Here is a 22,536-nt window from a genome sequence, read left to right as displayed (position 1 = left end):
CCAAACTGCATCTAACTGTCAACTCGAAATGATCTCCCGGGCAGATGACAGCGGTTTGTTTACGGAAAAGCCGTGTTTACGAGCTGCGATGCTGCTTTCTTCTTCTGCCCTACCTGTTTGCTTCCTAGAACTGACAGCTACACTGCACAGTTTTTTCGTACCCTGCTGGAGAATCCTCGCATCGCATTAGCGCTAAACGTATCGAAAGAAAACGCACCGACCTGCGCCTCGCCGAACCGTAGCGAATTGCGGATTTGCGGTCGCTTGCAGGGCGCCGATAAAATGTCCTCCGGACGGAAGTGTAACAATTGTGGAAGTGCCGACATCGAGGTCGACAATGCACGGGGCGACGCCGTGTGCACGAACTGTGGGTCGGTGCTGGAGGACAACATCATCGTATCGGAGGTGCAGTTCGAGGAGAATGCACACGGTGCAGCAAGCGCGGTCGGCCAGTTCGTGGCGTCCGATTCGCGCGGCGGTGCAACGCAGTATGGAAAGTTTCAGGTCAGCACTGGAACCGAATCGCGCGAGGTTACGCTGCGTAAAGCTCGCCAAGGTATTACGCACCTGTGCAGCCAGCTGCGATTGAACAACCATTGCATCGAAACGGCCTGCAACTTCTTCAAGATGGCCCTGATACGCAATCTAACCCGTGGCCGGCGCAATACGCACATCTATGCGGCCTGCGTTTACATCACGTGCCGTACGGAGGGAACGTCTCGTAAGTAGTGTGGCCGGACTGTTTGAAGCCAGGGACAGCGCAACTAATCAAAGGATGATTACTTTCTATACACACTGTTTTTAGATTTGCTGATCGACATTAGCGATGTGTTGCAGATTTGCTGCTACGAGCTTGGCAGAACTTACCTCAAACTTTCTCAATCGCTTTGCCTCAATATTCCATCCATCGGTGAGTACATTACTGGTCGATTATTACATTATTTGTCGCTTCATTGATGGGAATTGTGCTTCGGTTGATGTGGTGATTGGAACAATTCAGTCGTTCGCTGAGGGCGACAGCCGTGATATTGTTGAGTCTCTTATCATCTGATCGGAAAAATCTGTTAGTTTTGAGATGCAGGAGAAATGGTCCCCATAGGTTCTAATTGTACCCTTGCAAAGAGTATATTTTCAAAGAGAGACTTTTCTCATGTTCAAACACGTACCAATAACACGATAACAGACCCCCAGGTTTGCATCTACGATATTTTATTCAGTAATCGATTCAAATTTGTAATATATATATAAGTATATAGATCGCGCATTTCAATAATATCGTCTGTGACAGTGCCTTCACGGCATGGCATATTCACATTCTTTCCCCACTATAGTATCGCACACACACTCTCTCTTTCTCTCTCGTCAGTTAAGGGCACTAGCATAACGCAGCGAATTGGACTGCGAACAATTTTCCGCAAACAATTCGCAAACCCTGGAAACGGAACGATTTCAAGTTTGAACATAAAAAATAACCAACGAACAGAGCAAAATTTTGATGTCTAAATCTTGTTTACGTTAACGCATATGCTCTTGGGGATTAACTTAAGCATGCCAACTTTAACGAATTTGTCTAAATTTTTTGATACCTGACTTTGAACGATGAAGCTTTGCCTCGTGCCAAACAAAACCAAATGATAACAACATAAATATAGATGAACGACATTCGTGCGCAAAATATCTTTTTAGTTGCTTGCTATGGTATTTTAAGGAATTTGCCACCCATGCACATCCGGTAGCCCGAGACGGGCATCTCTATTTCCCTTTATCAAGTAGGGGTTTGGAGTACGCTTCCGTCCAGGGCCTGTGTGCTATCTATTGCTGACGATGCTGACCCTTATATTTCCCGTTCCTACCACGCTTTAGCTCTATCTTCCTGTATCACTTACATGCTAAAAAGGAAACCGTTTTCTTTGTTCTCTCGTCCCACATTCGCCTGTGCTCACCAACTTCTGGTTGAAGATGGTCTGATTGTGTGTTGACTTCTACCCCGTTGTACCGTAAATCCCTTTTTGGGGAGTCTACTCTGTCTGTGATCGTGAATAGCTGCTTGGTATATGTTACGAAAATAAAAGCAAGGGGTGAGTGTAAGATTTTGTTGAGGGCATTTGTGTGTGTGTGTGGTAAAACTTAAAAAAAAATCTCAGTCACAACGAAGGGCGGCCATGCAATGGTCACCATTTTTCATCTTACCAAAGAAATTTGCTGCTTTCACTCTATGCTAATGTTAAGAAATTCTGCTAATTTTTTTTTTTTGGGAAAAGATAGTAAAAATGCCAAAAAAAACAAGCTAACAAAAATGTTTGGAAGACCTAAGACGAAAGCTCTAGAAGAATCAAACCCCGATCTTTGTTTCTGACGAGGGACTAACATGCTATTTGAGTAAAATTATTTCCCTGTCAAGCGACTGCTACAAAGCGGGTGTATAAGGTTAATTTTCTTTTTGTTTCTACGGAAAAGTGTGAATAATGTAGTAATTAATTTTCCCAAGCTCATCTCACCTAGAGCAAAACACAGTGGACATTTCTTGGTAATGTTTGTTTCGCTACTGTGCGTTGAGATTTCTACACAAACGTTATGATTTACACCATCTTGTTGTGCACAGCAGACTGAATAGACGCTGCAAACGCTACATATGAATTATATCTTTTTTTCAAAGCACATCTCTGTTCTCGTTTCGGAAAGCGCCGCTAGTGACGGTAGTTCATTCTGTTGGTTCGCCAGTACCAGCCAGTAATTGTTGCTGTCCAGCAGACATGCCCGCAACCGACGGCGGCAACCAATTTGCTATTCCGGCAGCATTAGCGCTGGCCGTTGATGCCCCATCATTGTCGCCCCCGTTTCCAAACGGAGCTACATTTGATCGGTCACTGCTGTGGGTGTTTGACGGTGACGAACTGCCGCCAGCACCCATTAGCAAGAGACCACCACCATGCGCCGAAGAGGAGGAGGAGGAGGAGGAGGATGTCGTCGTTGTAGAAGGTACACTGTTGCTGCTGCTTCCACCAGAATTATTGCTCGGCTGCTTTCCGGCCGTATGTCCCCCGGCAGCGGTGTGATTATTGTTGATCGTATTGTTACTCGCACTGGCGGATATAATGCTGCTCTGCTGGCTGACGCCCATTGGGCCGTAAAAGATTAATTCTGGTATCTGACCGCCCTGCACGCCCGTCCCGTTCGTACTCTCGGACGAGCACTGGAACTGGAAGGTGACCGTACCGACGCTCACCTCGCTCATGCCTTCCTGTCCGAAGAAGCTGAGCTCGGTACCGTCCAGCACGACCGAGGCGGTATAGAAACATTCCGGCTCGATCTGTATCGGCGTTTCGAAGAACACCTGGAACGTGTTGCTCGAACCGTCCGAGAAGAACTTGGTGCTGTTTTCGGCCAGCACGCGGCCGAGCCGCTTCAGCTCAATCTTCACATCGTAATCAGCCGCCCCCGTTGACGATCCGTACAGCCCAAAGCCGACAATGAAGATGCGCTTGTCGACCGAGAACTGTATCGAATCGCACCGGCCCCGGTAGCGCCACTGGTTGCTCCGGTACGCACAGGACGCAAATCGATGGCACACTTGTGTCTTCAAGCCGGCCCGCGCCTTCACCGGGAAGGTAAGCTTCGGCTTGTTTTTGGCGGTAAAGTTGAGAAATATGTCGATTGTCTCCTGGTTGGTCAGTATGCCGAGCTGCGCGACCCGGTTGGCAAACTCCTCCAGTGTCATCGTCGGGATGCGGATCAGGTACAGGGCCTGGCCGAGCAGCTGTCGCTTGTTGGACGAGGTCGGCTCGATATCCATTTTGGTACAGGCGGCATGGGCCCAGCTGAGAGCGGCCTCGAACAGATGGATCTCCTTGCAGTTGAGCGTTTCTCGCGCGAGGATCGTTTCAAACGTTTTCAGATCGATGTCGACAAAGCCTTCCGACTTGATGGCCATTTCTGCCTACGGGGTGAGAATGGAAAATAAAAGAAGGAAAGTGTTGTGATGGACAGAACTTGGACGCAGGAAAGCGTTTGGGGGCCGGGCCATGATGAAAGCATTTTTACAAGGGGGGTGGGGGTGTTGGTTTCACGCTCTCAGAAGACGACCCACAGCTTCTATGGCATGTAGGTAGTGTGATGTTTGCTTCAACAATTGGAGAGGGCGGAAGGATAAGGCTTAGGTGCATTATTACCATAAAAGAAAGAATCGTGGATAATACATAGGAAGAGAGTACAGTGCCACCCAACTCATTGGGCATTTGAAATACGAACAACTTTACGCAAAAATAGTTCAAGAAGATTCAACGAAATTGAAACCGAAGACACTTCCCAGCGAGCGACCGAACATAGGATAATTGAAACTGCAATATTTTTGGTTGTTTGTTACATTTTCATTCATTTTCATTAATAGTTTGCATTCTTCTCTATGAAATAAAAAAAAAACCTAGCGTAAAAACCTAGCCGTTACACAAACTGTTACTGAGTAGAGTATTCGTTTGACCCTTTAATAGATAAACTTCAGCAACTAGAGACACAACATCGATACACTTAGATAAATTCGAGATTGATTTGAGTATTACTATTACACTGTTCGCGTCGACCTTCCTTTTGGGTGTGACCTTTACGATCTATACCTACGATGTTGGTCTAGCTCAATCAACTTGTCTGCCCTAGTTGTGTTGCTTCCTTGGCCAAAATCCTTTGTCATTCATCAGTCCCTACTTGCTGCTGTATTGGTTGCTCCTAGCTTAGCTCTAAATTGATATGTAACACCGATGGATTTTCTGATAAACGTTCGTTGTGGTTACGCTTACATACAGATATACTTTCACACATACACACACACACACGCACCACATACACACAGGCCACAGTAGAAAACATAAACAATTCACAACCACAGAGACACATTGAGATATTGAGAGGCACAAACCCAACACAACAAAATGATAAAACACAATAAAACCATCCGGGTCCCATCGAAAGCGCAACAATCAGATACGTCCGCGGGGTGGACTGAGAATTAAAGCCCTATCCTGAGGCTAACTATTCCTACTACATTGCATCAACATAAAGAATAATATCAATTCTAGCAACTTAAAATATTGCAGTTTCACTTATGTGTTCTAATAAGCACCTAAAGCATGTCGGGCAAAAGTACCTGTGTGGTCGATGGCATTGCGCAATGGGTATTTTTGTTAAATCAAGATGTTCAAGATGCAACATTTGTTACCTTAGTCAAAATATACACAGGAGGTAGTGAATTAAAACTTTACATTTGCAAATTGGATTTCGCTTGCATGAAGCTATCTTTATGTGTAAAAGATTTGTCAGGTTTGTTAAGAACCTACAAATATTGATGAATCCTCCACAACATGATGGCAAGGCGAATTTCGAGGTTTGAGCTATTTATTTTTGTGCAAATTTCGTGTACAATTATAGTACACAACTGTAAGCAGAAATGGAGAAATACCATTGCCAATGCGTTTTTGTGATCTATAGAAGTGTGCGCATCAGAGAGTGTTAAGAAAGAAGACAGGCGCAAGGTGAAGGTAATCACAAAAGTGTAAAAACAGATAAAGAATTAATTGAAGAGGGATTTTCGACAATTGGCACGTAATAGGAATACAGAGAATAGAAACAGCTACACATCGAGACAAAGGATTAGAATAGACACGAGCGTTAGTAGCATTACAATAACCGGCCAAGAGAAGTAAGGGAAGAAGTGGTAAAACGACATTCCATGTGATCATGGAAGCGATGCAAAGGTTTTTCGCTATCTACGGTTTGGAGGAATGTGATAGTGTTTGACATGCAACAACGGTTTTCCGTGCAGTTCAGTTATTACATCTTACAATAGAGATTCTCCCTGCATTGTTGTAATAAAGGAGAACGGCACGGAGGCTACTGTCGCCACACAACCAGCGGCAGCGCTATTATTACTGGCACTAGACATCGCCGTCGATGCAGAGGAGCAGCCAGAACTTTCATCCTCGTCGTCCGGCGTTACCGCACCCGTCGAGCGACGGCATGCTGCTTCTTCGTCGTGATTAGTAGGCGACGAGGGCATACTGATGCTGCAGTTGCCCAGCGCAACTTTGAGGGATGCTACGGTTTGCCTATCTACGGGGCGCAATAAGCTACTGCTAGTACTATAGCTACGGGATCTACTACTATTATTGCTACTGATGGCGAAAGTGGTGGTGGTGGTGGTGGTGTTGTTGGTGGTGATAGTACTATCACAACATACCTGCGCATCGATCACTTCCCAGCAGCGCTGCATCAATTCCGGTTCCTCGAACAAGCGCGACTGGCTCAGCAGCAGACAGGCGTTTTTCGCCGTGAGACTAGTTTCCAGATAGTTGACGCACGCCCGGGCCAGATGTGGTACGATGTACTTTTTCGCGACGTACAGCGTTGCCAGCACGTTGTCCGCTTCGAGCTGAATCTCATCACAGTACAGATACCTGAAGCGGGATATAATTTGCGGGTTTTTAGTGCACGGGACAAATGAGTCGTTTTCTATGACTGGCGCACAGAAGACTACTTACTTCAGCAGCGTCAGGAATGCACCGGGCTCCACATCCGGTACCTTAATTTCCTGCTTGTTTTCGGCCAACCCACCATAGAACATGGCGTAGAAAACGGAACTTCCCGTCGCTAGTACATACTTGTGGGCTGGAATCGTTTGCACTTGCTCTGCACACGGATGAAAAAGAAAAGCAAAGGGAGAAAAAACACATACACACAACACGTAATTAAAACAATGCTCATACAATCTTAATGATAATCTCACTCGTATATTGATTACGCAACCGGAGGGAGAGAGATGCCGAGATGCGACATTTGTCTGCCTAAACTTACCGTCGGAACCGACGATGAACCGGATGTCGGCCATCAGATCGTTATTGAACATGGCGGCATTGCGTTCGCGTACGGTCGATTTGTTGGCCTGCCAGTTCGGGTCCGCCGTATCGGCTGCTGTCGTGCTGGAGATGACGCTGCATCCACCACTGCCGAGGACGCTCCCGATTCCGCCACCGTTGGCCAAACAGAACGAGGTAGAACTGAGTGCACCGGGCGATGCAATTGTTGGCGAGGACGGTCCGCTGCACGGTTGCGTCACCTGCATGTTCTCTAGCCGCACGTTCTGACCACCCGCAGCGGCGGCAGCGACACCGGCACCAGCTGCACCAGCACTGTTCTGATGGAACGGGGCCAACACATTGAACATCTCAACTGCAACGGGGCGAAACATGAAGCATGAAGCACAGCATTTAGTACCGAAACCCACAGCACACACAGAAGATTGGCACACACGAAATGGCCGAGTAGGGCAAGAAGGAGGAGACGCGCAAGACGATGCAGCAATTGTATGGGGAATGGGGGAGTGAACACCAAACTCGAAACGGGGGGGAAGGGGCAGACACCGTGTTTTGTCTGCGGTGCTGTTGCCCGTCTCGGTAAGGGGTTGAGAATGACAAGCTCGATTCTACATCGGCCCTTTTATGCGCATTCTAGTACATCGTCATGGGGTTGATGATGACGATGACGTCACAATGCACCGCCAGCTGCGATTAGCAAAATCCAGCCGCTGCAGAAACACGCTCAAGCAAATGGGGCATAGAAACACAAATGCACACAGCCGAACACACACACGCACATACACGAACAGCATAGCTACGCGAAGCTGTCATTGTTGCGGGTCGATAGTTCTAGCGCGATGGAAGGGAAAAAGGACAGCAGCATCATCGTTCGATACATTGCCCTTTTGCTTTCTGTTCCCCGCAACTCTGCATCGGTGACTCATCTTTCACCATGCAAAAGGAAAAGAACAAATTCTTCAACTTCCATTCCCCTCAAATGACTGCATCGGTGACTCAGCATTCGTAAAGCAACAAAGAAAGAAAGGGTTTTTTTTCAATTTCTATTACCCTCAAATGACGACAATTTTGACAAAGAACGGTTTTTTAAGCTAAACATCAAACACCAAAGAACAGGAAAGTGAAAATCAGCTTACTGTTGTGGTACGGAAAGACGGAAAAAATTTGCTCCTCATTTCTCTTCATTGGGCGTTGCGATATTTTGGCGTACAGATTGGACATAGTAGTACCAAGCTGCCGTGCTTCTTCCAGACTCGCTTCCGTTTCGAGCAATTTTCTTCGCGAGGTTTTTTTGTCCGTTCCGCTTGCGGTTGGGGCGAGACGCGAATTAGATCAGCGTTATGATGTTGCACTTGTTGGGTCGTCGATTCACCAGCCGAATCGTTCGTGCAGGGAGGGGTATAATCCAATTTACTTCTCACACTCTGTGTAGCACCTCACACGGATTCGATGAATTTGTTTAGCAGTGTCGCTGCCTGATTGCGTTGCGTTGGTTTGTGAGCTCTTAAAAAACGCACAACCCCATCTTACTGGAGCACGACACGAACTTCACATCACGGACAGCCATCTTAGTTTTCCCGTTTGCTCGGGGCGATCTATGGCAGCAGTTTCAGCACACTCCTACGACAGCGAAGGTGCGCGTCGACGCGTTTGTTGAAGAGAGAGAAGCGCCCGCTCAACTGAGAGAGCGGGAGCGTATACAAATGTAGCAACGTTCGAGTGTGTGCGTGCAAAGGGCATTGTTTACATCACTTGTCATGTAGGGTTCTGCGATATTTTACGGTCCATTTTGAAGTTATTTTTTGTTTTATAAAAAGAACATATCAACTTCAGGGGAAAACACTTGTAAAAGGTAACATTTTCACTTCGAATTCCCCATTGCAATTGTAAACATTACAACGAACGTACAATGGTGTAAGTGCATGTTCTCCGAAGCACCCTCTCTATTCCTGTGCAGTTGGACAACACCAACACATTACCAACGGCATATGTCAAACGAAAAAGAGAGAGAAGGGAGATGTACTTTGTTTGTAGCTTCCCTTTTATGCCTACGCAGCGAGCCCCATGCAAAGGAGTGTGAGTGCGCATGCGTGCCTGATGTTGTTGGTGTGTGTGCGTGTGGTGTTGGTGTTTTGTTTTGATTATCTTTCGTAGCGGTTTACAGTGCGACCTGCTGGTTCTCTCCCCTGCCGCACCATTTTTTATTGCCGTTAATCATAAAATCAGCCGCAAACTTCACTATTTAACTTCGCATTATTGCAATATACGCGAAACTTTGTTGGTATAGAGATTGGAATGAAGCTCTATGCTTTGTCCATGCATATTGCTCAAAGTTTGGCAGTCAACATGTGGTCGACGGCGTAAAAACTTGTTTGGCGGCTTAACCACCCCAAAAATGCATAGTTCGATAAAATGATAGAAAAAAAGAAGATTCGCCCCGAAACTGGAACGCAACCTTGACCTTTTGGGGCCGAGGCGACAACACTAGTTTGCACGCGGAATGAATAATGGATGGCCCCCGGGGATGGTCCGTTCAATGTCGCTCGATTTAAAATATGCACCGAACGAACCGTTCCACACACGTGCTTCTGGTAAGCGCAATGGATACACTAAAGCAAAACAATTAATCAATGAATCAATGGGCAACCAATGTGTGCTTGTAAAAAGACGATTGCTCGATGATGATTCATGTGTGAAAGGTAAACACCATACATATTTGACAAACTTTCTCAGACAACAGACACACGCCACACAAAGGGACATGCAATCGAAAGGGAAAATTTATCCAATAGAATTGTTGAAACAATGTATAAGCTCAGCACACAATTTAAAATCTTTGGTTCCATTTTAACGTTTGGCTCAAATACAAAAGTAATAATAAAATGATTTGATTGCTGATGCAATGATCGGGCAACGTCATTGGGATAATAGCTCTATCGATCTGCTTGATACACTTTCCCAATTACGACGCACAACTCATAGAAACACACACACACACACATAATAGACACATCTTTCCCTCCCTCCATCCCCTTGCCCGGGAAAATTATGATAAAAAAGAAAATGGGCCACTTACTCGGAATTCCTCGTTCGCAGTTCTCCATCAGGTCGGCCAGCATTAAATTCTCAAAGTTTCGCTCGCCGTACTCGACCAGCGGATGGTATCGATTGACGAAGCCACGGGCGGCCGCCCGGCGTATCCTGCGCCGCTGCCGTACGACACGTCGAACCTCGCCCTCCGCTCCACCTTCCTGCACCACCTCGTCGTACTCCTCCTCGCCGTACTCTGCCTCGTCGTCGTCCTCGTCGTCGTTGTGGCCCGTCTTGACGCCGAGCCCTTGCAGCAGTATTTTAGCGCCCGAGTCCACCTTCTTGAAGTTGTCGACCAGATCGCAATGGCTGAGCGTTGCGTACCAGGCGGTGGAGTAGCCGACGATCCAGTGCAGCACCTGCCGACCGATGTGATCGACTAGAGACTCGTCCTGCAGTCCTATCTCTACCATTCCTATGTCCACCATGGTGCGCACTGCGGGTCCTCACACTTGCACCGACACACACATACACGCGCGCGCGCGCCCTCGCCTTCGCCCGCGGCCCTTCACTCAAAACCACTGCACGATCACGACACGAGCTATATCGCGGCTGCCGCGCTTTGTTCTAACACATGCACAGTGCGCATGGGATGTTAATTTGCAACCAATTTTGCGCAACCGTGTGCATCACAGATCTGAGGGAGCGCGCTGAAAACACTTGTGGAACACACTGTGCAATTCACGACACACAAGATGATGATTGGTTTATTTCAGCCAAGCAAAATCATTACCGGATTAGCATTGTTTTGTTTTGTTTCTTTGTTGTTGCGACTTTGGCTTACTTAAAAGCTCCTTGACAGAGAGAGAGAGAGAGAGAAGAATCCAAGCGCACGAATGGGTACACGCATCAATTCAAACACCCATAAAAGTATGGTGCAAATGGTTCTGTGTTGGTCAGCGATGGGTGCGCGCGCGGATGTGCGCTTATCGCTCGAGTAAATGCACAGCTGCCCTGCCTGCCTGCCTGTAGTAGTAGTGGCAGGCGTTTGAACACAGTGTTATAATCTGGACGACAATGGCACTGCACTATCACGCTGGTTTCATGTGAACGGTGAAGTTCCGACTTTTTCCCACTTTTAGTCTTCCCGTACATGGGGTAAGTGTGTCCCGTTTTCAAACCCTGAAGGCACTTTACGTTAGCATCACCCTGGCACACAGTGTTGTGCTAATGGGCAAAGTGTGGCAAAGGCACTATTTAAAGCTGTTGTTTAGAACTGAAACGATAGCGAAAGAAGAAGAAAAAAGATTAAATTAATATTCCGATTTCTATGAAGGCTTGCGCGTGGTCACTGCAACAAAATAGATAAACAAACCAAACACACACACACACATACATCAGTATTAACACGTGAATGTGACCCCCCAGCTCAATATCGCAGCCAACAGGTACCAAAAAACACCTGTACGGGGTTGCACGGTAGCACTTTACTTAATCAAACCAGCAAAACAATAACAAATGCGTTGTCCTCCCTGCGTTTCCGCAACCCGCCACCCGCTGCATGTTTATCCTTAGCGACGCCGACTTGGACACGGCGACGACGACGACTGCTGCTGCCTGCTTGCCCGCTACTATTGCATTCGTTTCGCTGCGCCCGGTAGAATCGTTAACCCGCGCTCTTTCTCTCTCTGTGTTTCCTTTCTGCCCGCGCCGCACACCAACCCCACGTTTTGTCGCCCCATGCACGGCCAGAACCAAAGCTAAATTTGCAAGCTGACAATGAATAAGTAATGGCATTGTGAATGAGGGAACACATCCACACACACACACGCAGACGAGTGATATGGGTGAGGTGCTGAGCAAAGGGAAGCAATTGTGTGTCAGCCGCGATATAGAACCGCTAATGGAGCTCAATTTGACCTGGTTATAATGTCCAGCGCACTGTGTCCGCTTGAGCGGGAGAGCGGGCGAGCATGGGGATGCGGTGGGGTGCGCTTGGTGGCAGCGGAGTCCTGTGGCGTTTATTTGTGAGGGTGCACAGAGACGGTAGGAAAGGCAACTGTCACGGCTAAACGATTGCTTATAATCAATTGGTACACATGCTGTTGTAGTTGTTGTTGTTGTTGACGATGATGGTTGTGGTGCACTTTGGCGGTATTTATGACGAAGAAAACGGAGAAAGCAGTTCAGTTCAATGCCCATCTACCACCACACTCACACACTTTGCTGGATCGGTTCTCAAAGGTGCGAGCCAACACACTATGATTCGACACCATACTGGGTGTCCAGTTAAGCGTCGTTGAAAGGCACACAAGACGCGCGACGACACGATGCCGATTGGGGGTCAAAATTCTACCACGAAGCGCGTGTCTTGGCTCAATCCGCACAGGGTGGAGCAGAAATGGAATGGCGCGGGGTTGAATTCCAATGCCCCAATGCCGTCGTGTCCTACCTTGGCTCTTCTAGCAGCGATAAGATGACCTCTGCCCGACTGAGATATGGTCGGTGCGCATTAAAACCGTACGCCCCAGTGCGCAGCGGAAGATAAGACGGTTACGATACGGGTTCGGTCATGTTTGGTCCCCGTTGGTGGTTTAGGTACACTTCGCGATTGTCCGATGGTTTACATCGCTAAGTTCTAATGTGCAGCGGGCGTTCGCTTCTCCGGGCGGGGATTTGTTGTTCCTAAGCTTAATTTTCACTTATCTCTTATCGGTTGCTTTTCCATTGTGGGTTTGCATTCTGTTTGCGATTGTGGTAATGATTGAATGTATGCCTGTACATCAACAACATGCTGAAAATGGTGTACGAGCGATTCGTGGGTATACATTTGGTAGCATATTTTTTGTGGTATCATTAGATCCTCATTGATTGATGGTTGATCGCTTTGTTTTATATGTTTCGTCGTTTTACTGAAATTGCTTTTTGAATCTTGAAACATTTGTAATTAACAAAAACCCTTCGGCTTCAAATAATATTTAGTTATGAAGAGTTTGCCATTCGACATCTAAAAAATGTGTGAGAAAGAGTAAACAAGAGACTAACTAAAAAAAACTTTAAAAACCATTGCAAATCTTGAGTTTTGTGCTGAAGTATTACTTAAGTGACTAATTTTCTTTGGTCGATCTCGTGGTACCCAGTCGTCAACTCGCTCGACTTGCCTGTCAACCAGTTATGGGTTTAATATGCTCCGTATCCCCATACCGTAGGACTGACTATTTTTCTTCTTATTCTTCTTCTTCTTGACGTTCTATACAGGTATTCCCCGATATACGCTATTAATGCGGACCGGAGGCAATAGTGTATCTCGAATATTAGCGTAAGTCAAATTTCGAGATTTTCAGTCCAATTTAAGCCAATTTTTGAATAATTTTGCTTGAATTAGTAGGTCTTAGCCACTTAACTAGTTGATTTGATTTCACCTGAAGATTGTAATTTTATACCTTTTAAAATGGTTTTTAAAATTCGACCAAAAGGGATTTTATTTTGCATTTGACATTCGATGTGTCAAATTAGTACAATTTGCCCAAAGAACTGTTAAATTTAGAAAAAAGCGCATTGAGAAATCGCGTATTTCGAGTATAGCGTATATCGGGGAATACCTGTACAGGCTTTCGAGACTTAATAAGTAACATGCAGCCGCATAGTCAGTCCTTGCTGCGGGAGGACAGCCAATACGAGGCTTGAACCCACGACTGGGCATGTTGTTAAGTAGTGCGAGTTAACGACTGTACATCTGCACAGTTCCCTGTCACTGGTTATCCTACTGTGGGTAGTTAATAAGACAATGATAACCAGGCTCGTTAGTGATATAGGCAGGAAGGCCTTGACGGTTGTTGCGTCGAAGAACGTAAGTAAGTAAGAACGTTCTTTTCTTTTTACCCAAATTAATATGGATATGAAATAGAAATTTGTTTTCCGTGTACAGTTTTCAACACTTAAACAAAATGCACAATGTTTTGCTACAAAATTCAAATAATACACAATCAAATTATCGAAAGCAACTTTATGTGTTTTGCACTATGTGTAATTGCATCGCTGTGAAGTATGATGACTTTTCGTTTTGTTCATAACGATACGAAAAACTAAAGTTCTATTTCATCTGTGGATTTAGCAATCCATCGAACACATGTACGTTCAATCAATACCAATATTCTCACAGAAACGTGTTTTGAAACGAACACGTTTCAGGAAACGGAGACATTTTTCAAAAAGATGTGTTCGATGCAGAAATTGATCGTATCTACGGAGGCATACAACAAGCATGTGTTGTAATACTTTTTCGCAATGTCGCAATGCATAGTAATTACTTCAAAGTCAACCGACCGGAAGAACAACATTCGATCGGAGATAGAAGTGAATAGGAGTGTTGTCGTTCATCTTCACCAAAGTTCACGGGCGTACATCATATCCATCCCAGCTCTGTACATGGTTTCCAAGTGTGTGTGTGTGTGTGTGGTTGCGATGCAAGTATGTTTACTTTACACATCGCTTCCTACTTCCGGCAGCGGGCAGCGGCAACATCTAGACGGACACACCGTACCTTCCAGAAGGTATTGCAACCGCCAACTCCAATGCAAACCGAGAGCAAACCGGTCCCTTTTCGAGTGCGGTAGTAGAAACCAGTGCGCACAGTCTGTTGCAAGATTAATCGCCATACGTTTTACGCGGTCGATTTAATGCGCCGCCGCACCAGTGTGTGTCCCGTACTACTAAACTAGTGTGTTTGCGGGTATGTGTTTGATACGGGCGCCCATGGCTTTGGGGAAGAAAGAGACAATCGACCAACTAACTTGCATTAATATGCTCGACAAGCTGGCTGGCTGGGTCGGCGGCACAGATTATGCAACCGGTTGTTACTCCAGCTGGCGACAATTGCAGCGAGTGTGTATGGACATTGTGCAATTTGTCTAATATTCCAGCATGTTCGGGCGCGCGTGAGCTTTCCAAGATGATGCTCAAACCTACTTTACGGTTCAAACTCGGCACTAACCACCGTTGCGGTTCAGACAAACACGTTAACTTGGTGGAGATGTCGCTGAGACAAATTGCCCTCCCTCGTCGATCCTCCGGCTAGGGATCCTGCGTCCCATTTGATCGTCAGCCCAGACTGGCCAGCCATTGCAATCGAAAGTGTAGAGTGAGGAAGAGATAAAGGGGAAATGCGGCAAGCGATTGTTTAACCCACGATGACACTCGATGATGGAAGGAAAGGTACCGAGCACCGGTTGCCACCTTACCTACCGACACTGCAGCGACGCAATGTTGCGGCACGACGTGCAGCACGTAAAAACCGTTAAATGTTATGAAAATATGTGTGCTTTGCGTACGCATCGCCAAACAGTTGGGGTTTGGGTATCAGCCGGGGAAATGCGGTGGGTGGTAGGTAGCTACGCCCAAACGGTGGTAGTTGGCGATCACGCAAAAGGGATCGTTAGTTGATCGTTGACGTGGTGTGTACGTGAATCGTTCAGGGTAGGGGTGAGGGATGTAATTGAGTTGCATGCGCAGCACGGAAATCGATTGCATAAGACTGGGTTGCTGGTTGCGCTCCCAAGCGAAGCGTAATCCGACAATGCGTCAATGGGTAGTTAATGCTCCATTTAGAATCCAGGAACGCATTCCTATGCTGGCTTTGAAATTGCACCAGAAAATTAAAGCATTGAAGGGGTTTTTAATCAAACTGCTTCTGGTTATTTTTGGGCGAAAAGCGTTTTATTGCTTAATAAGTATAGGCATGGAGTTGTTCGGTTCGATGAAGAAATCTCCTCGATTGCATATATTCTCGCTCACTCCCTCTCTCTCTCTCTCTGTCGTCTAAAAAGTACCACTCAATTTTAACTATTTTTGAGGAGGTTTGTTTCTGGTGAAATGCCGAAAGCACGTGGGCAACAAGTTGTCATGCATGCTGCAACTTCAACCAATGCCAAATCGCTTACCATCAATCATCGCACTGTATGTGCGTGTGTGTTAGTGTGTGTGTGTGTGTCCACATACTTTTTTTTGTCGGGGTGATTTTGTTTGGGAATGCTTTCTAGCATCGATTAAGTGCGCCACCAGTCAGTCAACAACCTCACCGACCGGCCTACTGACGATCAGCTGAGAAGAGACAAGAGAATGTGTGCAACCGTTACACTACACTCGCGAAGGAGTTTCAACAGGGGGGGTTGGGACCTCCAGCCAAATGTTATTTTAAATCTGCCCAAAAAAATGAATGGCGATCGTCGTCGTGCTGTCCCGTGTTGCCGCTGCTGCTGCCGCTGCTGACCTTTATCGCTCACTGATGGTTGACTTTGACATGACGGTTTGGCTCGTGGCAAGGTTAAAAGACGTGTCCGTAAGCCAGCGCGAGCGAGATCAGCAGCAGCAGCAGCAGCGCTCGGCATTCCTCCATCTCCCAAGGCCATCGGACGGAGTGGACCGGGTAAGTGGCAGGGGTGCGTGTGGCTACGCAGCCACAGTAGAAGTTGAAAATTATGTTATGAAGAAAAAAATAAAAATAATATGAACCGTAAAGTGTGTGTTACCGCGGCCGCTGCAGTAAAAGAAAAGAAGGTGGATAGGCGAAAGAGAGCGATGAGAAAACACACATCTACGAATTGCTCGCTGACGCCTGAAGGACAAGATCTGAGGGTTTTTTTTCCTTCTACACTTTGGCCTATGCATGATGTTGGGTGGACAGACATCACGGGGGGCACTACTGAATACAGAAGGAAAAAAAAACGCTCCCAATGTAGATACCACCTGAAGGACGGTTGCGCTCCCCTTGGGGACAACCCTCCCGCTTCACGCAAGGGAGAGTATTGCCGAATTTGGGATGGTATCGCATTTTTTTGAGTGCTTCTGGGGCAAAAATACCGTTTTGTCAACGCTGCTGGCACGATTCGCTCAACATGTGCCGGTTGGCGAGAGAGTAAGAACATACAGGAGGGTTCGTCGCTTGTTGAAGTTCTTTGTTTCGCGTGCATGCAGACAGTCGCAAACCAAGCGAATGATGAGATGTGCTTGTAATCCAACACCGTATAAAAGGAGCAGCCAAGCATGGTTTCGGAAACTGTGACATTCTAAAACACAAACACGCACACGCGCACATACGACTATATTTAAAGATGATGAGTAAAAGTAGTGGTTAATGAAACACGTTTTGCCCTTCGTTTGTTCAATGTGCGTAAACTCAGCCGTGTGTGACTACGGCGAGAAGACCGGCACTACTGTCGCATAATTTGCGTCGCAGAGCGTTACCACGGACGGAAAACCGATTTCTCCTTAGCACCATTCCGTCGTCGATTAATAAGTGTGACAGACACGATTTCCTTTCGATTAGCGCAAGTAAAAACAACCAACGCGGGGGTAGTACAACGAGGCCATGGCGCGGTGCAAGACAACAAGTGGTGTTCTAGAACTCGTTCACCATTCGCCCCGGACAGCAGAACCATCTCGAAGAATGTCCCCGTTTGCCGGGTTAATTGTCGCCAGCTGAGAACGGCTGCCCCCGTCACCATGATGGTCAGTCACCACCAGCTACTGACACAGTTTGTCAACCGTCGTGGAGCAACGAACCTAATGCCGCCACAGACAGAGGCATAGGGCGAGAAGGGTTTAGTGTGGCCCCGATGTTTCGACGATGTGTCGTGAGGTTTCAATAAACTTGCTTCGTTAAAAAATCCACACCTTTGGCCAAAGCGGTAGAAGTTGCAATGGATTCCCTAGATCGGAGTGCTCCGCATCAAGTTGTTTAGTGTTCGATTGTGTTTAAGCAATGTGCAAACACAAAACCGGTCGCTACATCCGTTTCTTTGATAACACGGTGCTTCACTAAACCTAGAATTTTACCAACCCAACCAAGCCAACGACTATCCTAGCTGTTATTTACGAGCGGCCGAAGTTGGTAAGAAAGCTGTAGCGCGCTGCGCCTTTTTGGCAATGCCCCTATCCATTTCACGGTCAGCTGCTTGTATTTTTCGTAGCAGCAGGTTTTTGATCTTCGCTCGCATTTTTGCCGCACACACCATCTGGCTCTGTGGTGTGTCGCAGTTTTGAAGGTCTCTGGCGCCCACAGCTCTCAGGGCCTTGCACACGCACACATGGGTCTGCGAATGTGTTGGAGCGTTTTATGTGATTCATCACGTCGTTGGGGAAGGTTTTTCTTCCGTTTTTATGCATGTAAAAATCCATCCAAATGATTTCATGATTTAATAATGATTTAATGGCGTTTAATGATGATGGTGTAATGTAACGCTCCGCAACATCACTTGCAACATAGTTCGCTCATATTGGACGCTCACTTCACCACTGTACGATGCTTTTTGTCTTTCTTCCATATTTCCAGGATGAATTTACACAGAACAAGTATTTTACTCACAGATCGTTCTAAAATCGGCCACTATTATTTACACGAACGTTCTTTTACACACACCAACACACCTCTTGCGCGCTTGATGGCGAGGCAGCACCATCCCACACGTTCGCTTCCCTTCGATACTGAAATCAAACTGAGCAGTCGCCGCTTCGAATGTTGCTGCTGGTGCTGCTGCTGCTGCTGCTGGCAACGATTAGCAACGCAGCAGCCGCTGGCCGGTGCTTTCCGTTGGCGTGTTTTTGCATCCCCTACCCAAAACAAACAACAACAGCCGCCGTACACACGCGCACATGTACAACTTGTGGAAGTGTTGGTGGGGGGGGTAGTGAATCCCCACCGTCTGCTACCTTTTAATGCTCCCCGCGCCGGGGAGTGTTGTTGTTGTTGTTGGGAGGATTGTTTTGGCGTGGCGATCGGTTTTCGGCGATCATGCAGACGCGCGGGGCCAATTTTTCCATTCTGTTACGGTGATGGCACGACGGAGAAAAAGAGACGGAAAAGATGATGGCACTGCATTTGCACATAGTGTTGCAACAAGATTGCATTAAATTGCACAGCCTTAAGATGCTCTTCTCCCCCCTCCTGTACGCTCTTTTCTGTTGAATGTTTCTTTCTGCATGGGAAGGCGAAAGTATGGCCAGAACGGAGGATACAAGGGTCACGATCTGCAAAAGGTACGATCACTATGGATGTTTGTCACCGTTCTTCACCGCGCACGCTCTCGACCGTGTTGGTGGCAGTGCGCCGGTTATGTTCGATTATCGTTTCCGTTGCAGCACGACCGTGTCTCCGGTGCGGTTTAACTCGGATGGACGCTTTAATTTGAATCTAAATTTTTGTTAACCTTGTGCGAATGTAAACATCACACGTATCGATACGAAAGCCGCTGGGTGGTGTTAGGAAATGTGTCGCAACATTTATAATCATATTCTATTGAGTGTTTGTTGGGTGTGTGTGTGGTTGTTGTGAGTATTTCCGATGATCTGCCTGCTTGCCTGGCGGCCTAGCTGGTGGCCACGGATGGAGAATATATTTGGCAACGAAGCTGAAAATGTGACGGCCACAGCTGATCGATCACTCGAACGTGGTGTGGCCCATGTAGTAATCGTTGCGATTTTAAAGTCAGCTGAACAATAAAGAGTGAATTGCCAAACACCGGAGCAATTTTGAGAGAAGCAACAAATGGTGGCTTGCTAATTTTAAAGCTGTTGTTTTTTGTTTTTTGCATTCACACCGGAATAGAAATGTGCCATTGAGTTGGTAGAGCAGTGTATGAAGGTGGGTGATTGCAAACAGGAACTAGCTTGGGCTGTGAACTGCATCATTGCATGAGAACTGGTCGTGCTCGCTTCCACCGGTGCATGGATTATTATGCTGTCGGCTTTATAGATGCAGCCATAGATGAAAGAGTTACTTTTACTTTCCCGGTTCAATTCAACCGGTTTGTGGGCATTAGGTTTTAGCATTTGCGCCTTTGAAGGGGGGGTTTTCTTGTGTGTTTTTTCTCTTCTGTTGCTCGTGTTACATAAATCTCGCAAAGACAGAGGTATAAAATATCGTCTGTTTTGTTCTACAAGTTGAGTAATTACTTTTGTACTAAATTTGTTTAAAAATTACAACAGCAAAAAAACATTCGAAAAAGTTTGATACGATCAGATACGGTAATGGTGCTAATGGAAATAAAACAATTCGCTCAATAAATGCACCAATGTATTTTTTTCACACTACGAAGCTGACAATTTACAGTTCCTTTTTATAACCAATCTTCCGCTGGCTGTAGTAAACTCGCTTCCTTGTACTGTAGCCTTTGATTGAACCGAGCAATCATGGCCATGGTCATAACCTTGAAGAGAATTCAATCATATTGCACCCATACATAACGATATATTAAATTCTTTTCCTTTCCTTTTTTGCTGTCGTCATTTGTAGATCCCTGCATTTACATCATGCGCTACGCAAACAAGCTGGAATTTAAGGAGAAAACGCACGAAGTATCGATGACGGCGCAACGCTTGGTGCAGCGCATGAAGAAGGATTCCATACACTCGGGCCGGCGTCCTTCGGGTTTGTGCGGGGCCGCCCTGCTGCTAGCCGCCCGGATGCACGATTTTAGCCGCACACCAAACGACATCGTACGCATCGTCAAGATCCACGAATCTACGCTGCGCAAGCGGCTGTTTGAGTTTGGCGAAACGCCTAGCAGCGCCCTAACGGTGGACGAGTTTATGGCGGTCGATCTCGAGGCGGAGCAGGATCCGCCCGCATTCAAGGCTGCCCGCAAGCGGGACAAAGAGCGCCTCCAGAAGCTGGAAGAGCAAACGACGGAATTTAACCAACTGCAGGCGGAAATAGATGCTGCGCTCGATCGCGAAATGACCCGCCTGGGGAAGAAGCGCAAGGTGAAGAATGTGGACTTTGACGAGTTGCAGGAGACGGGTCAGTTTATAGAAGAGTCCACGATGGATGTAATAACCGAGTGCTTGAAGGAGGAAACACCGGGCAGTGGTGGTGGTGGTGGTGGTGGTGGGCGGGAGAAGAACAGCGCAAACAGTAGCAAATCATTTATCCCGGAAGGTATGCGCCCGGACCTGCGAGCTATCTGTGCGAACACTGAGAAGGAGCGTCCGGCTGGTGAAGAGCTGGGCAGCGGTTCCTTCCAGCCGGAAGGTGATGTCGGAGAGGGTGAACTATTGACCGAAGATTTGGACGATGATGAAATCAATGGGTACATAATGACGGAGGAGGAGGCACGAACGAAGAACATGCAGTGGGAGAAGCTGAACGAAGAGTATCTGAAGGATATGAAGATAAAGGAGGAACGGTTGGCGAAGGAGCGCGAGGAAGGCAAGCCGGAAAAGAAGAAGCGGCGCAATGTGAAGAAAAAGATGTTTGGCCCATCGCCATCGGCCCGCGAGGCGATCGAGATGATACTGCAGGAGAAGAAAATATCGAGCAAGATTAACTATGACATACTGAAAACGTTAACGGATGGTGATGGGGCCGGTTCCGCGGCAACAGCGACCACTTCCGCACCAACAGCCCTGCCGGTGGAGGCGAAGAGTGAAATAAAGGGAGAGATAAATCCCACCAGCAGCAGCAGCAGCCCATTGTTATCACCAGTGCGTGCTATCAAGCAGGAAAAGAAACCGTTCGATGCGCCGGTGGCTGATGCGGCCGGTAGAAGCAATTTGAAACCTACACCAAACTTTGGGGCCTCGTCGAGGAAGAAGCATACGGCTCAGGCAACGCTGCCAGTCGTGTCGTCGGCGGGTGCGGACGACGACGAGACGGCCAAAGTTACGGAAGATGGGACGACCAAAACTGGTCAAGGTAAGCAGGCAGGCAGGCAGCGTGTGTAGGATGTCGGGTAGCATTGACATTGGGCTACTTATGCTGAGATGATGTTGCTGGGGTCATGTCTTTGATGCTAACGATTCTTTTTATTGTTGTTGCAGACACCATCGATGACTACGATGAGGAGGGCGATGTGGAACCGGAACCTGAACCAGAACCGGAACACAAATCACTGGCTGACATGCTTAACACCGGGGACGATGATGATTACTATGGCTACGATGACGATTACTAAACAGCAATATGGTAATCCAGGGAAAAGGGATGTACAGTTTACCTTTATTTTAATATTACGATAAGTGACGTTTTTAGGGTCTTATGTAGAATATTATATGATATTTTGTTAGGGGAATCTTTTGATCAGTTCGAATTCGGGACTAGTGAACATAATTAGAAAAACCAGCAACTCCAACTACAGTAACAGTACAGTAGGAATTTTACTGTTGGACGTTTTCTTTTTTTTATCTCGCGGCTTAGACGTGCGCTTGCTGGCTGCTGATTTCGACAAAAATATACAAAAAATGTTATAGAGTTTTAGGAAACGGAATAAGGAAAATTACATACTTTGCAGTCAAACAGAATACACTGGACTTTTGTGTGTGTGTGTGAAGTCTGCCAAAAACTAATGACTTGTTATAGATTGGCATTTATCTCGAAAACGATGTCTAAGCTACGATTTCGGGCTGTTTGGAGAATCCCTGAAGAAAATATATGTACAGCAGCTAATTCTCGAAGTAAAAATCAGAAGTATCGATCGAAAATTAAGCCTGATAGTCATTAATTGGCTTAGAACTAAGCAGGTAAAGTAGCTTTAGTTTTTTTCATAATTTAATAATACCGTTTCTCATCATAATATTAATCTCGATTGGATACAAAAATCGAATAAAAGCGATAAATAATACACAACATGTGCAATGGGGAACTATTGTGTTA

At 46.6% G+C, this 22,536-nt stretch overlaps 2 protein-coding genes across 4 annotated transcripts; one reads left to right on the top strand and one right to left on the bottom strand.

Moving 5' to 3' along the window:
- Positions 1 to 74: 74 nt before the first annotated feature.
- On the top strand, positions 75 to 22,525 carry LOC120898106 (transcription factor IIIB 90 kDa subunit). The gene is made up of 4 exons (XM_040303495.1): positions 75 to 721; positions 806 to 910; positions 20,179 to 21,579; positions 21,705 to 22,525. The coding sequence occupies exons 1-4, from the start codon at positions 283 to 285 to the stop codon at positions 21,836 to 21,838; spliced, it is 2,079 nt and encodes a 692-aa protein (XP_040159429.1). The 5' UTR covers positions 75 to 282; the 3' UTR covers positions 21,839 to 22,525.
- LOC120898105 (BTB/POZ domain-containing protein 6-B) lies at positions 1,189 to 18,384 on the bottom strand. Of its 3 annotated transcripts, none has more exons than XM_040303491.1 (6): positions 18,253 to 18,384; positions 9,937 to 11,166; positions 6,841 to 7,215; positions 6,528 to 6,675; positions 6,227 to 6,443; positions 1,189 to 3,937 (listed from the first exon to the last, which is right to left on the bottom strand). In XM_040303491.1, the coding sequence occupies exons 2-6, from the start codon at positions 10,376 to 10,378 to the stop codon at positions 2,702 to 2,704; spliced, it is 2,418 nt and encodes an 805-aa protein (XP_040159425.1). In that variant the 5' UTR covers positions 10,379 to 11,166; positions 18,253 to 18,384; the 3' UTR covers positions 1,189 to 2,701. The 3 variants fall into 3 exon arrangements, with proteins under 3 accessions (XP_040159425.1, XP_040159427.1, XP_040159428.1); XM_040303493.1 differs by lacking the exon at positions 18,253 to 18,384 and adding an exon at positions 11,287 to 11,517; XM_040303494.1 differs by lacking the exons at positions 9,937 to 11,166; positions 18,253 to 18,384 and adding an exon at positions 7,997 to 8,493.
- Positions 22,526 to 22,536: the final 11 nt, after the last annotated feature.

The sequence above is a fragment of the Anopheles arabiensis genome, chromosome 2 (genome assembly GCF_016920715.1).
Source record: "Anopheles arabiensis isolate DONGOLA chromosome 2, AaraD3, whole genome shotgun sequence".
In the NCBI taxonomy this organism is placed as follows: domain Eukaryota; kingdom Metazoa; phylum Arthropoda; class Insecta; order Diptera; family Culicidae; genus Anopheles; species Anopheles arabiensis.
Note: the sequence above shows the minus strand (reverse complement) of the source record. Positions and strands in the feature narration are given on the sequence as shown.